We start from the raw sequence: 17,156 nt of genomic DNA on the forward strand, positions 1-17,156 counted from the left end.
CTTGATGCAGCAGTGGTGCCGTTATTGCATTCTTTACATTCTAGCATTAGTAAATTATGTTAGCTGAAACGTTTATTATGGTCCTAAAATAGTGCAAAAGTTATTATTGGCAATGCAGATAAAATATGCAGACTGATTAAACGCGACATTATGTAGTACAACAAACTGTCTTGGGTCAAAATGTAGCAGTAGTATAAAAATGTCAAATGTTAAAGCTTCAATTTTAAAACTGTTTTTATTATTTTGAATACATAAATTTCAAGTTAGCAACACGTTTCAGAAATGTTAGGACAGAAGCCCGAGGGCAGCTGGGAGCCGAGGAGACCAACTACTGTAGCTGTTCAAACAAAATGTTGACCTCGTGGTGGCCGCGGCTCCGAGGCAGAGCTGGTGCTCTACCAGGTCGGCGGCTTGATGCCTGGCTCCAGCTGTCCATGTGTCACAGAATCCTTCAAGCAGATAATGAACCCCGAGGTCCGCTCATGGATCTCCCATCAAAGTGTATGCGATTGTTATGTAAATGCACTTTAGACAGATAAACGCATTGTGCGTGAATGAGTGAATGAAACGTGTAGAAAAAGTGCTTTGACAGCTCACACTGAGTAGTCCATTTACCATAATGTGCTAAAAGGTGCCCCCCCCCCATACTTTTATTTTTTTTCCAAGATACAGTAAGAGAAATAGCAAGCAAGAAGAAAATAAACAGACAAAAAGCAAACAATGAATAAACTGAAAGCTAGCAGCTTTTAAGCTTTATCACTTCTGCATCATACAGTCCACGTTATAGTGCATCAGCCAGTATCATGACTTCCAGTTTATTTTATCTTCAACAATGACACCAGTACAGGACATGTACTGTCTGACAGGAAACCCATCATCATGCTCTGCCACTATTCAACACAATAAAAGCTTTTAAAAACATTTCTGTACTTGTCATCATAAAATCTTAGTTACATAACAGTGAGTGTATTCATGTTTGGATACGGTTTAAAAATCAGTGCTTTAGAAGGATTCTAGAGCTGAACCTGGTCTTGATGGCTGAGGTAGTAGGCTTGGCCTGGAGAAGCCCCTCTTTGGAAGTGCTACAGTAACTGATGGTAAGTGCACCATCCTTGCATGTGTCCTTCGTGGTGCTCATTGAAGACTGTTTTGTAGCACTTTTGGATTCATGGGCTATGTTGGTGCCGGCTCGTAAACTACTCTTCTTAATTTTCTTGCTGTTATCAGTACCCTTGGCACTGTGCCTGGAAAAAGAATTGGCTGGTGGGTCAGATGTCACTGAGTTAATAGCAGCTTTAGTTACACTAGTCCTAGCAGCAGCCCTGGACTCATTAGCCCTGGCAGGTGGCTTTAAGATTGTAGAGTTCTGATGTTTTTGGAGTGTTTTCTCTCTCAGGTGTTTCCATACAACCTCACCAGCAGGCATGAGGTTATAGCTAGTGCTGACATTAGTGAGGCTTTCCCTTTGATCAGAGGCCTCCAGAGCAGCTGTGCTTGCCACAGGCAGCTTTTCTATATTTCCCTTTCCCCTCTCAAGTTTCACATCTCCAACATGCCCGTATCTTTTTCCTACAGCTTTCACATCGTGGTTACCAGAGTGTTTACACATGTTCACATAATCCTCTCTAACATTGTCCCCTTTCTGCTGAATCTCGTAAATATCACTCTCCTGTGAGACACGAGCATCTTTGTCCTGAGATGTCTGGCACTCATTTGATGAGTTTTTGTCCAAGGGAACCCGATTCGGAAGGACAGGGCTGGTGTCTGGTGGAAGGCCTCTCCTCCGTCTGGATAACCTCAGGACCACAGGGTTCTCATTCAGCCGTCTAGACACTGAACGTTTATTTAAACATGGAGTTTGGCATGAATTTCTTCCTGAATTGTGGAGAATACTGAAGGTTGTGTGGATGCTATAGTATTTAGAAAGCGTTGGGTGGCGAAGGTGCTGATTGTTAGCCCGACGGTGGTTGTGATGTAGGGGGTGGTACTTGTTGCTGCTTTCCTGGGCTCTGCTTTGGGGATGGCGCCTTGATTTGTATGTATTGCTTGGCCTTGTGCCTTGTTTGTTACCAACACCAGTTCTCGGCGTTAAAGGAATGACTGACGCTACACAGGAGGTTCTTTGCTCAGAGATTTTAGTAACCATGGCAACCTGCAACAGAGAGAAATTGTGATAGTCTGCATACTTCTGTGGATAATCATTTTTGTAGGCCTGAAGTTAGCATCACCCTGGTTTATGATGCTTAGATCTTTTGGTTTCACAGTAACCATGCAATTTTTGTTTAAATGCATTTGGCAACATATGAAGTCAACGACGCATCCAGAGGAACAACGCCACCATCACATGACTTTAGCGTTGGCATCACTGAGCCGTGATGACATAGCCCAGAGATTGAAACTAAATACGTTCACACACACAGACAAGGTGAGAGGCTTTCAGTCTGATCACAACTTAAATTTCTAAAGGTTTTAGTCACTTTCTGGACTGTTTTTTGTTTCTGAGATCTGTGTATAAGATGATGGAAGGAGGTGTCACCACTGCTCCTGTTTCTCTGTCCATTTATTTTTAGTGCTGATCCAACTATAGCCAACTATGGGGGGGTACACAACAGATAGTTCCCACGTCCATCGGAGGACTAACCCATGGAGTAAAACTTGCATCCGATCGACGATTTACATTAATTAGTGATCGTAATTCCATCAAACTAACACTGATGTCCTTGGATTGTGGGAGGAAATCAGAGCATCCGGGGAGAATTATTTAACATGTATGACATTGGGGGGAGGACCCTCCAAACCCCCACAGTCTGTCTTGGGGATTTTCTTTTTTAACAAATGCTAATCTCAAATGCACAAGGGGTGCACACACACACGGGTGAAGAAATACTCAGATTTCCTTTGACATATAAGCTGTAGCAAAAATATACAAACACACAACACCAAAATAAAATAATGCTATGTTGGTGTATGATAACAACAAACCAGAATCCATCATTTGTGTACACTAAAGCTGATTCATATCTGCAGACCCAGTGTTTGGACTGTTTGTATCACTTACCAGCAACTTTAACTTTAGCTCTAGATGTCAGAGAGGCGACAGCTCTCTATGCATTTGTATTCAATATTGCACATGTCAGGTTAAATGTCACTGTGACTGTTTCAGCTGTTTGGCAGCATTGACAGCAGCGCTGTGACTGTCAAAGAGCAGCTTTATTAATCCACACACACTCCAGTCAGTGGCCCTCTTCAGCCACCATCAGGTGCCACTGACAATGTGTCCAAGACCTTTTACTCTTCTCATCGAACTTAGTAAAAAACTGTTGACAAAGTCCAAAAGGAACAACCCCGGGTGTTAAAAGGACCTGTATGTTTATTAGTGTTTGGTTTCCATACCGATGATACAACAGCACACTTTTCACACAAGCAAACGTGTAGTAAAGCATGACCAGACCTTGTTAGCCCTCTTGACATGAAGTAAGTGCTGGCGAGGTCTCAGGAGGTGTATCTGAGCGCCCTCTCGCCTGTCCCCCTCCACTCCCTTCTTCTGTTGCTTCCCTTCTCTTTCATCGCTGTCCATCCTTTTCTGTGCTCGAGCTGTTAAAGGGCAGGTGGATCTGAGCACAGCAGGGCTGGCAGGCCTCCTCTTCAGTGACCTGGAGTCACTGTGCACTGCAGGACAGGCACAGAAACTATCATTTCAAATAGCAGCTAGAGTTTAAGGAGGAATAATACACTTGCAAAGAAAGATGCAGAAGTTTACAAAAACATTCCCAGCAGGCGAGTACCTGTTTTTCTACATAACATCCTGATTTTCTTCTCCTCAGCTGGAGCCTTGTGACAGGAAGGCAAACGCTGACTGTCACCTGGCTCCCTGTCTCGCTTACTTGTTAAGAATGCCATGTTGCGCGGTAATGCTGCTGAACCTGAAGTGAAAGAGGAAATGGCATCATCAAGTGTGCGTGGCATGTCCCTTTTTTATTTTTAATCTCCGTAGTCTCTCACAGAGTTACTTCACCAAAACAGTTTAAAGATGCTCTGAGAAACACTGTGCAGCCTGACTCTGCTATCAACACAGTCCAAACAACCTAGCTGCTACCAGCTAACTTCACTGTTATACTTAACTGTCGACTGATGTTCCACTAACAGCTTTAGCAACACAATGTAACCCACACCTCCTCCAGCACTCATGCTCAACATGTGCATGAATAGAGGGAAACTTAGGGTTAATGTCTTGCCCGAGGATATTTGGCATGCAGGCCGGAGCAGCCAGGGATCGCACCATCAACCCTCCAGTTAGTAGATGAGCTGTACAGGCCGGATAAAACTTTTAAAACAATTTCATTTCCTGCATCCATTTTTTTATGTCAAACAGGGAACTCAGAGGAGCGGCAAAGGCAGGACAAACAAGGACAGGCTGGAAATGACTACAACTGCAACAACATCAGGTTGTGTTGCTCGCAATAAATCAGAATATATTCTGTACGGTGGTGAATTATGTGAGTAGCACATTTTTCTGTTAAAAGTGTGGAAAGAGATAAAAGTCCAAAGCTGAAATACCCCTCCACAAAAAAGTCCAGTGGGCCAGATTGGAGCCCTAGCCGGGCCGATGTTTGATATTCCTGGTCCACAATCAATATGCCACCTAGGAAACATCTAGATGACCCAAAAGTCATCAAAAGTGCACATTTCTGACAGCCAAATGCTGCAGAACAGGGAACTGGTGAAACAACAGAAGTTATATTTGACCCTACAGATTTATGGATAAATGATTTAAATGAAAAAATTGTGTTGAGTTTCACGTGACAAATGAGCCTAGACTTTATTTTCCTTGCAGGTTCAGGTTGCTTGGAGTGCATCCAAGGTTATGAGGTTTTACATTTTGTCTGGCTACACAGGGGGTTGCATCCAAAAGGGGTCACCAGTGAAGATTGTCCACAGTGGGACTCCTGATTAGAGAGGAAATAGGCAGGGATCGAGAAATGAGGGAAGGGACAGACGGACGGACGGATAGATAACTAGATCTCTCTCAGGCTGCAGTCTTTCTTCCTAATCTCCGTATGCTCACAATTATGTCCAAAGTTAGTTAGACAAAGAAAGTATTTTTGTCGATATTTGCCTGAAGTGCAGACTTTCAGATTTAATTCAGTGGGTTTAAAAAAAATCGATATGACATCATATGATATGATACGCTGATTCGAATGGTATTTACAGCTTTCATTGTAAATGAGGCCAAAGGGATCTTTGTGCATTCGGCTGTAAGACCAAAATAAACCCATCAGAGTTACCAAAGAGCTTAGGAGCAGTCAGGTCTACATTCTCAAAAAGGTGAATCCTGGCCAGCTCAGCAACATCAAAGGCTTGGAAACCACAGAAAAAACCAACGTGGATGACACAGAGACAAATATCCTGCTGGGCTCTGAGAGTTCGAACGACCCATCGTCCAATGAGTGGATAACATCCTCAGCTACAGCCACCCCTGTGCACAGCCTGGTCACGTGAGAGCAGCTTCCGTGTTTTCAGCTTACCTCTTAAACAGAGAAAAGACAAAAAGTCCTCAGTCTTAGGGCGACGTTTGGTCAGACAGGTGACTACAGCCAGGCTGTGGGAGTGGGTATTCTGTGCAGACCTCATCAGCACCAATGGTCCTGGAGAGCTGGGTGGGGACTGAGCAAACTTTCTCTGTGCGTGCAGCCGAGGTCTGCATACATACATCAAGTCAAACCAAACAAGTGCATTTATTAATAATGCAACAAACATTTAATCCTAATCTCTAGTAAGCCACAGTTCAGTGACGACAGAGACTTTAAATGAATTTAGTCTCAAAGTGAATTTCATTTTCTTGATGAAACGCAATGACAGGATTCGTTTTAGAAACTGTTGTGCTGTTGTACACAGATGGAGCAAATCACAAAGTATAAATATTCATCTGTTGCACCAACTCGCGTTCAGTGAGTGATACAGCATCACTCAAGTTGATGAGTGCATACTTTTGGCAACACTGTGTTTATTAAAATCTATTCGAACCTCTTGGGATGTGATTTTTGTTTAAAAATCAGCTTCTGATGTTGGAACATCACAAGTTTGAGAAGCATAATCACAACACACACAAAAACACACTGGTGCCTACCTGTTTTTGGCACAATCATCTTCATCACCACGACTGCTGGTAGGATGGCGTTGTTGCGTCTGTAAGGACCAGCTCCAGTTTGGACCAGCTGCCCGACGCTTGATCGCAGTGTTAACTACAGAGCCTGAAGAGAACAGGCACAAGCCCAGCTGTGTGAGAACTGACCTCCACCTACAGTGTCATGACAATCAAAGTAATAACACGTGATGACACAGACAATCTGCTCGTGGCTAAAGTTTGGGACCAAAACGCTGTTTACTTCCAGGGAGCCTCCAAATAACCCCAAAAACAACATTAGACACACATGCACGCTTGTTGTGTTACTCACCACAGACACTTGTTGGGGTGTGCGACCTCAGAGTCCTGGCTGAGAGAGCAGCTCTCAGTGGCATCTTTGTGTTTTTAGATCTGCACATGTTGTTCAGTGAGTGTGTGTGTTGAGCAGTGTCTGTGCGTTTTGCAGGTTTGGGGTATTTTGAGTTCTGCAGCGACAGCGTGTTTTGTGTTTTATTTGAGCGTAGTGTCCTGGTAGAAGACGTCTTCTGGTCCGTGCAAGTACGCTGCCGAGTGTGTGCAACTTTCCTTTTACACAATTTCATCTGAGTTTGTGTGTTCCGTAGTATCCGAGTACATTTACTTTCTGGAGAGTGCGAGACCCAATTCAAGTGAGCTGTCTGCCGTTTGTTTGTGTGTTCAGCGTGCAGGCGCTTTGAAACGTGCAGGTTTTGTGCAGTACGTGTGTTCGCCTGTGTGTATGTATTTAGCTGTTTGCATGTGAGTCTTTGCTGTTGTGTGTGCATGTTTTTTCTTGCTTGTGTTTTCTTGTGTGCATTAGGTTTTGTCAGTGTCTTTTGCAGAGCATGTGGACACTTGTGTATGTGTGAGTGAGTGTGTGCAGCACGGTGTTTGTCTCTGTATTCCCTGAGAGAAAGGAAGAGAACTTTGCGGACCAGACGTTCTTCACACCACGGCATCCCGTCACTGATGTCCTGCACCACAAAAACAGTGTCTTCACCTTTAGTTCCACGGATTTTGGGGCATCAACACAATTTTTATTTTATCTGTTTACTAAAACGTATTGATGTTACAGGTACAAGTGAAATGTTTCATCCTGAAATCTGAAACATACTTGGCCTGTGGGGAACATTCTGCCAGCTGTGACTTCTTTGACTAGTCTGAAACTGAGTTATGTGGGGATTTACTCAAATACACTTTTCACTTCAATGTTATTTACACAGCGCCAAATCACAACAACAGTCACCTCAAGGTGCTTTATACTGTAAGGTCGACCCTACAATGATATAGACACAGAGAAAAACCCAACAATCATATGAGCAGCTCTTTGGCGACAGTGGGAAGGAAAAACTCCCTTTTAACAGGAAGAAACCTCCTGCAGAACCAGGCTCAGGGAGGGGCGGGGCCATCTGCTGCGACCGGTTGAGGGTGAGAATCCGATATTTCAAACAAACTAGCAAGTCTACCTCTGAAAGGCTCAGAAAGTGGCCCAGTCAGGTTCAGACTTAAATCAAATTGAGATGCTTTGGTATGACCTTAAACAGGCTGTTCATGCCGAAAAAGCCCTCCAATGAAGAGAGCCAAATCCTTCCACAGCCAAGTGAAAAGACTACTTGCCTCAGACCTGACTGCAGTTCTTGCTGCTGGCACAACCAATGTTTAGGTTTCAGGTGCAATGACTTTTTCCTCCGTTAATAAATCTAATTATTATTTAAAAACTGCATTTTGGATTTACTTATATTATCTTTGTCTGATATTAAAATTTCTTTTATGATCTGAAACAAAAAAGTAATCAGGAACAGGCCACGTACACTTTAAAGAGGAAAGACAGTTTACTTACATATCTTTTTCTGATGACGTTCCGCTTGGGTCTGTCTGTACTCATGTTGCCCAGCAGAGAGTCTCTGTGTTTTGCCTGTGCTATGTTTTCACTGCAGGGGCTGGAATAAACATTCGTCTGCTTCTTTCTAGATGAGAAGAATTACGAAATGCTCCAATTAAAAAAAGCCATTGGACAGGGCTGCAGTAGAGAGTCACACTATTCAATATGACTTCAAGTAATTTTAAAATCAGTCCATTATGTGGCACAGAGTCACTCATGGTGTGCAAAACCACCAGCTAGTCAAGAAACAGTCGTCTAAAGGAGCAGTGAATCTCACTGGAGACACAGCAGCACTGCGTCTATCTGATGACACAGGTGAGCCAGTGCACTGATTACTCTTCAATACCTGAGGGGAAAAGATTTAATTAGGATAAATTAGACAGCCTGGTTCAAATACAATTCCAAGTGCAGATTGCGTGGAAGAAGACATGCAACTGCCACGGAAACAGACAATTCTTCAATAGACATGAAGTTGTGCTGAGATCTAGACTTGTAGTCCTAAACCAAGACAAAGACAATACCAAGACCAGAGGGTATCAAGACCAAGACAAAGTCGAGACGAGACCGAGACCGAGACAAAAGTCTTTAAACTGCAGCCAGATGCTGCTTCGTTTACAGGTCTCAGGCATATTTATGTGTTTTTGCGATGCACAGCCCTCCTCACCGCTGTCTACTGTCTCACTCACTTACTGAGAGGACGGACGAACGCTTCACTTTTCTGTCGCGTCCATCACCCTCTCTGTTTTTCGCACAATGATATTATCCTATATCCTCGCATGTGATTGGCCACAATATGGAGGGATTGGAGCATAGCTGAGCCACTGTGTGAGAGCTGAGCAGCCAAAGGAAATTAGGTGAGGAGCGGCTCTCGCTCAAGGGGAGTCGACTCTTCTGATTCACTACTAAGCACTCTGTAAGCACGGCTCTTAGAGCTGATGCTTTGGCACATGACACATTATCGAACGTTACGGTGTGTGTCATGGATACTGTTGACTCCAAATCTCCCGACCACTATGTCGATCTGAGACAGCGAGACCAAGACAAGACTAGGGGTGAGGGAAAAATCGATACTGTGTAGTATCGTGATATTTTGTTTGCTAATAATGTATCGATACAGGGACAGTAGAAATCGATATTTTGTTACAAAAAATTTTTATTTAATGTAAAATTATATTTTGTTTTAATTTACTTTCAAATTCTTCAGTTGCTGAAGGGGTCGCATAGTTTTCATAAATTACATAGTTCAGAATAGCTATAATTGTACCAGATGGTTGCATTCAGTTAAGTTGGACTAGACTGTAATACAAACCGTTCAGTTTGTCAACAATAAAACTGAGATGAGAGAAAGACTGAGTGTGAGACTTTGATATTAGATAAAATGAATATTGATAAAGTTTACCTTTATGTACAGAATCTGAATATCGCAAAATATTTTTAAAAATTGCAATAATATCGTATCATGCATTAAGTATTGTGATAATATCGTATCGTGGGATGTATGGTGATTCCCACCTCTAGACAAGACCATCTCTGTCTGATCAAGCCATCCTAATCATGATAACTACCCTAATTGTCACACGTCCGTTTTCTCGTGTAGGTCACATTGACAATTTATAATTCATGATGACGTTATTATAAACATCAGGGTGACAGGCTGTAAACATGAAATCGTGCAGCTGCTCAGAGCGTTGTCAGGCTGCAGGACGGTCGCTCTCCGTTTTTCCTCTCACATGGCCTACTTCTGACAGGAAGTAACCATGGTTACAGGAGGATGCTCTCAAACCCTCGTGATCTAAAAGAGCTCCGGTTATTGATGCAAAATCCAACTGTACCCCAGTACTAAAACCTCATAAAAGAAGTATACTGTCTCAGATGCGCGTAATTTCTAGGGGGTTAGGGGGGTTATGACCCCCCCAATAATCAGACCCACAGTTATCCAGTCAATTCAGTAGGAATAAACAGCAACAGACTGAGCCACGTTAATTAGCTTTTCTGCAGTCTGGTTGAATAATTGGTCGAGTCAGAATATAAAATAAGTTAATACATAGCATGGCTTAAATAATCACATCAAAAACTATAGATCTGGATGGAGTTTGATTGACACGTGCTGATTACATTCTTCATATAACCAGGACAGATGAGAGCACAGGGAGCAGCAGATTGGTTAGACACGGAGAGGCGAGCATCAAACGGACCTGCAAGCAGCCACACAGGAGCCATTATGGCTGAATAAAAACAGGAGCTATGGGGGTACTGACCAAAGTGCTTAAAGCACACACATGTTGATACAGCACTTTATTACTGTGTGGTCCATTTGCTGTTAAAAATGCTTATATTGATGAACTGCAGCAGCTGTGTTACTTTCAGTAGTTCATATTTTTATAATATCACAATTTTAACTTCCTTTGTAAAACCAGTTAATTTGCAGGGTTAGACCATGTATGTGACTGGTCAAATCTGCCATCCTCATGACTGGTTTGGAAAACGTGGCTCAAGCTATCGAGCTGATAAACTCTTGGACCACATATCCTGATTGTCAGTGTCAGCAAAGTGAAGCCAGATAGAGGAAAGCTATCCTGGCTACAGTGGGGCAAAAAAGTATTTAGTCAGCCACCGATTGTGCAAGTTCCCCCACCTAAAATGATGACAGAGGTCAGTAATTTGCACCAGAGGTACACTTCAACTGTGAGAGACAGAATGTGAAAAAAAAAAAATCCATGAATCCACATGGTAGGATTTATAAAGAATTTATTGGTAAATCAGGGTGGAAAATAAGTATTTGGTCAATAACAAAAATACAACTCAATACTTTGTAACATAACCTTTGTTGGCAATAACAGAGGTCAAACGTTTACTATAGGTCTTTACCAGGTTTGCACACACAGTAGCTGGTATTTTGGCCCATTCCTCCATGCAGATCTTCTCGAGAGCAGTGATGTTTTGGGGCTGTCGCCGAGCAACACGGACTTTCAACTCCCGCCACAGATTTTCTATGGGGTTGAGGTCTGGAGACTGGCTAGGCCACTCCAGGACTTTCAAATGCTTCTTACGGAGCCACTCCTTTGTTGCCCGGGCGGTGTGTTTTGGATCATTGTCATGTTGGAAGACCCAGCCTCGTTTCATCTTCAAAGTTCTCACTGATGGAAGGAGGTTTTGGCTCAAAATCTCACGATACATGGCCCCATTCATTCTGTCCTTAACACGGATCAGTCGTCCTGTCCCCTTGGCAGAAAAACAGCCCCATAGCATGATGTTTCCACCCCCATGCTTCACAGTAGGTATGGTGTTCTTGGGATGCAACTCAGTATTCTTCTTCCTCCAAACACGACGAGTTGAGTTTATACCAAAAAGTTCTACTTTGGTTTCATCTGACCACATGACATTCTCCCAATCCTCTGCTGTATCATCCATGTGCTCTCTGGCAAACTTCAGACGGGCCTGGACATGCACTGGCTTCAGCAGCGGAACACGTCTGGCACTGCGGGATTTGATTCCCTGCCGTTGTAGTGTGTTACTGATGGTGACCTTTGTTACTTTGGTCCCAGCTCTCTGCAGGTCATTCACCAGGTCCCCCCGTGTGGTTCTGGGATCTTTGCTCACCGTTCTCATGATCATTTTGACCCCACGGGATGAGATCTTGCGTGGAGCCCCAGATCGAGGGAGATTATCAGTGGTCTTGTATGTCTTCCATTTTCTGATGATTGCTCCCACAGTTGATTTTTTCACACCAAGCTGCTTGCCTATTGTAGATTCACTCTTCCCAGTCTGGTGCAGGTCTACAATACTTTTCCTGGTGTCCTTCGAAAGCTCTTTGGTCTTGGCCATGGCGGAGTTTGGAGTCTGACTGTTTGAGGCTGTGGACAGGTGTCTTTTATACAGATGATGAGTTCAAACAGGTGCCATTCATACAGGTAACGAGTGGGGGACAGAAAAGCTTCTTACAGAAGACGTTACAGGTCTGTGAGAGCCAGAGATTTTCCTTGTTTGAGGTGACCAAATACTTATTTTCCACCCTAATTTACGAATAAATTCTTTACAAATCCTACCATGTGGATTCATGGATTTTTTTTCACATTCTGTCTCTCACAGTTGAAGTGTACCTCTGGTGCAAATTACTGACCTCTGTCATCATTTTAAGTGGGGGAACTTGCACAATCGGTGGCTGACTAAATACTTTTTTGCCCCACTGTATGTTCAGCCTGCTTTGTAGTGCAGGGACCAGAGGAACCAGGCCAGCATGCTGTTGTTGTTCACTGACTTGCAGCTTGAGACCTGACTCAAGTCAAGTTTGACAATGATTTCAAATGTAAATAATCCTAGCAGCAGATGTCTGTCTCCTTCTGGGCTATCTGCAGTATGTTTCTATATCTAGTCCTGTTCTGTGCACACACCTTCTCTCGGCCAACATATTTACAAGCTCTAATGAACGGGTGAAACTGGAAATATGGTAGGCTATGAGAGAGCATACGAAAGACCTATGTGGTAAGAGGTTGTAGGGACAGTAGGACTCAGAGCACAAACAAAGCTCCATTCAGCTGACTTTCATTATTTTGCCAGCGTTTTATGTGGGTTATAGCATTTTGTTCAATTCAAAGGCTTTCAGAGACAGCATATTGATACTGCCAAGTCAGTACATTAATTTAAACTCAATAGCTTACAGTGGGAATTATGAAATATGAATCAAATAATATCTCCCAACCCCACTACTGTAACCTCTCACTATACTTCTGTCCTCGCTTAACACAAGAGCCTAGCTGTACTGTAAATGCATTCAGACAGATTTACAACAACCATTACCCCAGGCTCAAGTTTGTTTCTTATAATGGAGGTAGCTAACCTAAGGCAGTTAAATCATCATGTGATTATGCTGTGATTAATTCTCTCATTAGCAGCAATAACGCCGGGCACTCCTCTAAAATCCCCGTGGAAAGGACTAGAGATGGCACGATACCACTTCTTTTTATGTCCGATACAGATATCATAAATTTGCATATCTGCCGATATGCAAATATGGTGCATTTTATAATCAATAAAACTGTTTTTTATAAATATCTTGCTGCATTTTGTATAAGTTCATAGACAAGTTTAAAAAAACAACCAAACACTAAAGCTATTCTGTTATACCTGTATGCAAAAAAACCCCACTGATCAGCAAAGCTGATCAATCTAATAAACTTAACCCTGCACCATCTTCCCTATTCTGGTATTTTAAAGAGTACTTAGCAGAAAAATTAAACAACCTAAATAATAGGGTTGCAAACTCCTAGCAAAAAAATAATAGGGACCCCCCCCCTCCCACCCTCCACCTTGTGATGCTTAATCGACGTAATCAACTTTAATTTAATGCACATGTAAAAAAAATAAATAAATAAAAAAAAAAAATGCACAGAAATCAATAACTTTTCTACAATAATGAAATAGTTTCAACATCTTTCTTCAACAGAACTGCAGACTGCACAGATGGTGCCTTCCCAAAGGAAAAAGTACTCTAGCTTATATTAGACTTAACAGTTACTATATACAGTAATGGACTTCTATACATTTTACATCAGATTAAAACTTTGGTTTAAGATTCATTCAATTTATTAAAAGCTCGACATTTTAAATGAGAATAAGAAAGAAAAGTATGTCTTTGTGCCCCCTTTTCCCTGTTCATGCCCTATCGGCCCCCCTGGCTAAACTTTGCTAGATCCGCCCCTGCACAGTTACAGCCTCAGCTGTAGAAATAGATCCTGGTGTAGAAAGTATTAAATACATTCTAACAACAGCTGATCAAGCTTAAACGTGCTGCTGTTGTTCAGCCGCTGGTTTCTTTCTGGTGCAAAGTGAGACAAAAACAAACAAGAGAGACGATCAGCTGATCATTGATCAGTTTCATGATTGAAGTAGCAGCAGGAGAGAGAGGGAGAGAGGCAGTCGCTCCATATATGGTTGTTAAGCTTAATGCAGGAATGCTTTACTAACATTCAGAGATGAACTTACACACTTGCTTTACTTCTCTCTGGGATCACTTCCTGATGAAATGCTGGTTTGGTAGCGAGGCTACAAATACACACAGCCGCTCTATCACGTGACGTGTACCGCTCCGACTGCTAAGGTTATGAGCTGAGTTATGTCGCAAGTTTTGTGAGGTGCTTTCGTGATATTTAATTTAATCGGATTATATATATATTTTTTTTATTTCTCTCCGATATCCGATCCAGTAATTTAGGTCACTATCGGACAGATACCGAGACGTAATATCGGATCAGTCCATCCCTAGAAAGGACCACGCTTCGTGTCTCACTCACTGATTTTGCACCTCATGTAATCCTATCATCTACACTCACTCAGCACCTGTAACAAACCACACATGTAGCGTGCAGTACAACGTGCTGCAAATAGCCGAGTACCGGTGTTGTGCCAAAAAGTGATTGTCTGCCAAAAACTGATTTCCAATGTTTCTGTGTATTTTTTGTGTGTAATATCTTTACGTATGTTCGTAAATAGACTTCGGTGAACAGGGTTTACAAAGGGGTTATATAGAGAATTAAAACAATATCTGTTTTTCAAGTATCTTTACAACTCTCTGCTATTGTACTTACATTATAACCAATCCGGTCCTTTATCCCCACTTAAAATATTTTTACAGAAATATTGTAATATTTGCTGCCATTGCTGCTGTCCTCTTGGCCAACTTACTCTTACAAAAGACATTTTTAATGTTAATGAGATTTTTTTAACTGCATAAATAAAGGTTATATAAAAGTCACTGCCAAAAACTGATCGCGGCTTCTACCTTGTTACACGAATGTTGTTTGTGGCTCAAGATGACTTTATGTCATCCATGAGGGATGCATTTGACATATGTTTCACATATTATAGCCCAACAAGTTACTTATAACAGTTTAAATACGAGCAATCAGTTTTTGGCAAATACCGGAAATCAGTTTTTGGCAGACAATCACTTTTTGGCACAACACCGGCCTGCAGCCCTCTGGCTTCTCCCACACCCTGACACGGACACTCCCGTACCGCTACAGCGGGAACTAACATGCGCGGGTGGATGGATTTATTTCTGAGGCGCTTCCAGCCCTGACGACTGAGCAGTCTGCGGATCATTAAACAAACGCAGATGAACGAACAACATACAACGTGTCTTCCACTGAGCATGTTCCCTTTAACAAAGCAGGCATTAATAAAAGAAAACACGCACCCCATCCAGGATCCCCGGCCTGCAGCATGGACACATCTAGGATCTGAGAGAACGGCTCACAGCTTCACCGACTAACAGCAGCTCATGTCAGCTGTCCCCCCGCTCCCCTGGGCTGTTATTCCCGTAGAGCTGGAGCTTGGAGTCGGCCCCTGCACGGCTCCTCAGCGCAGTGAGGAAGCACCGACTGCGGTCATGTGAGCCGCAGTTGCCAGACAGGCTAGAGCCGCTGAACCGAGAGCCGCGTCAGCAGACGCTCAGAACGCAGAGTCGTCACGTGGTTCAGCGTGAGTTTCCGTCCCTTTTCACGTGGGTCATATGTTTTGATTTTAACAGGTTCCCCGCAGCACTTATCCTGTCTCCCACGTCCCACATGTTTTCAATAAAACATCAGTAGCAGTGAGCAAGCTTCTTTATTTTAACGTGGCTCACATCCACGCACGTAAACATAACCTGCCGCTGCTTCTACGACACAGTCTATATCACAATTTGGTTAGACAGCCCCCTAGTGGTGAAGCTGAACTACCCACATGACTCCTATCAACACACTACTGTTACATGTTTCATTTTATTTTGTATTAACATTAAACCCATTTTAACTGACTGTATGCCTACGCTCTGTCCTATTGAAATAGGCACCTACCACCCCACATGGAAAAGATATAAATCTAAAGTTTTGTGGCTTGTGTGAAACCTGCATGAAAAGCATACAAGAGTGAAAACAGATATAAGATCCATTGAAAAATTATATAAATGAAACTTGTATGTTTTGGAAACTTACTAAAACAATATATGAAAGTAATGAGAAAGTGGCCACTTTCATGAGGAAATCTTATGCAAGTCTTTTATAAGTTTTTACTATTTCTTTTCCATATGGGACGGGTCACACTGTGGTTATTAAGATAAATGTGATAAGCATTTTGGCCTGTGTGCTGAGATGCTGCATATATTTTGTCACACTATGGTGGGCAGTGCTCTCTATTATACTGCTGTGTGTTGGTGGTGCGGCGTGACAGACAAAAACACCAAGCAGCTGGACGAGCTGGTGAAAAAAGCCAGCTCAGTGCTTGGCAGGAGGCTCGCTGGTCTTACATAGGACTGTGGTGGAGACCCCCGAAGCCCCAAATAAAGTCTCTCTATCTTACACATTTAGCTAAAAAAAATGTTTTTTTCTGTTCATCCTGTATTTATTGCATTTTTATTCCCAATTTCAACTTTTTTTTGTTTATTATTGTGTTTGCAGTCACATGGTTTTATTATATTTTCTTCAAGGAGATAAGCAGAAACATTTTTAAGTAAGTAAAATTATATTTATTTAGCAGCTTTCAAGACAGAGATCACAAGTGCTTCACAAAAAATACCAGAGCATTTAAAAGAAAGCAGACAGAAGAAAGTTAACCAAATGCAACTCCAAAAGGATGGTTTTTGTTTTTTTGTTGCAGCAGCAGCCCGCCTTTTAACAGGTACCAGGAAATTTTGCCATATCACCCCTGTCCTAGCTAGCCTGCATTGGCTGCCCATAAAGTACCGTATTCAATTTAAAATATTACTTCTTACTTTCAAAACTATTAATAAATTAGCGCCAAGTTATCTTAGTGAACTTCTCAAACCACACACTCCTGCTAGAACACTCAGATCTGCCACTCAACTACTTCTGACCCAACCCAGATCTCGACTGAAGTCTCGGGGTGACCGTGCGTTTGCTCTGGCTGCCCCGGTACTGTGGAACACCCTTCCTCTCGACCTCCGCGCATCTGATTCCATTGCACTGTTCAAATCACGATTAAAAACCCACTTATTCAATCTTGCCTTTCCCTCTAGTTAATATTTCTTTTATGATTTTATATCACGCACTTTTATGCTCATTTAAATTCTTGTTTGCTCTGTACCTGTTGCTTTCCTATGTATTAGTGACAGTTATCTGCTTGCATATTTAGTAC

General features: G+C 42.4%; 1 protein-coding gene across 1 annotated transcript; it reads right to left on the reverse strand.

The window, feature by feature from the left end:
• Positions 1-216: 216 nt before the first annotated feature.
• Positions 217-15,653, reverse strand: LOC146697932 (uncharacterized). The gene is made up of 8 exons (XM_085472863.1): positions 15,220-15,653; positions 7,983-8,109; positions 6,456-7,116; positions 6,128-6,251; positions 5,526-5,698; positions 3,786-3,923; positions 3,452-3,669; positions 217-2,152 (listed from the first exon to the last, which is right to left on the reverse strand). Exons 1-8 carry the CDS (start codon positions 15,222-15,224, stop codon positions 995-997), a joined length of 2,604 nt encoding a protein of 867 aa, XP_085328989.1. The 5' UTR covers positions 15,225-15,653; the 3' UTR covers positions 217-994.
• Between the last annotated feature and the right edge of the window lie 1,503 nt (positions 15,654-17,156).

Source organism: Copadichromis virginalis, linkage group LG11 (genome assembly GCF_057382275.1).
Source record: "Copadichromis virginalis isolate Kocher_CV1m ecotype Utaka linkage group LG11, C_Virginalis_male_GT1.1, whole genome shotgun sequence".
NCBI lineage: Eukaryota > Metazoa > Chordata > Actinopteri > Cichliformes > Cichlidae > Copadichromis > Copadichromis virginalis.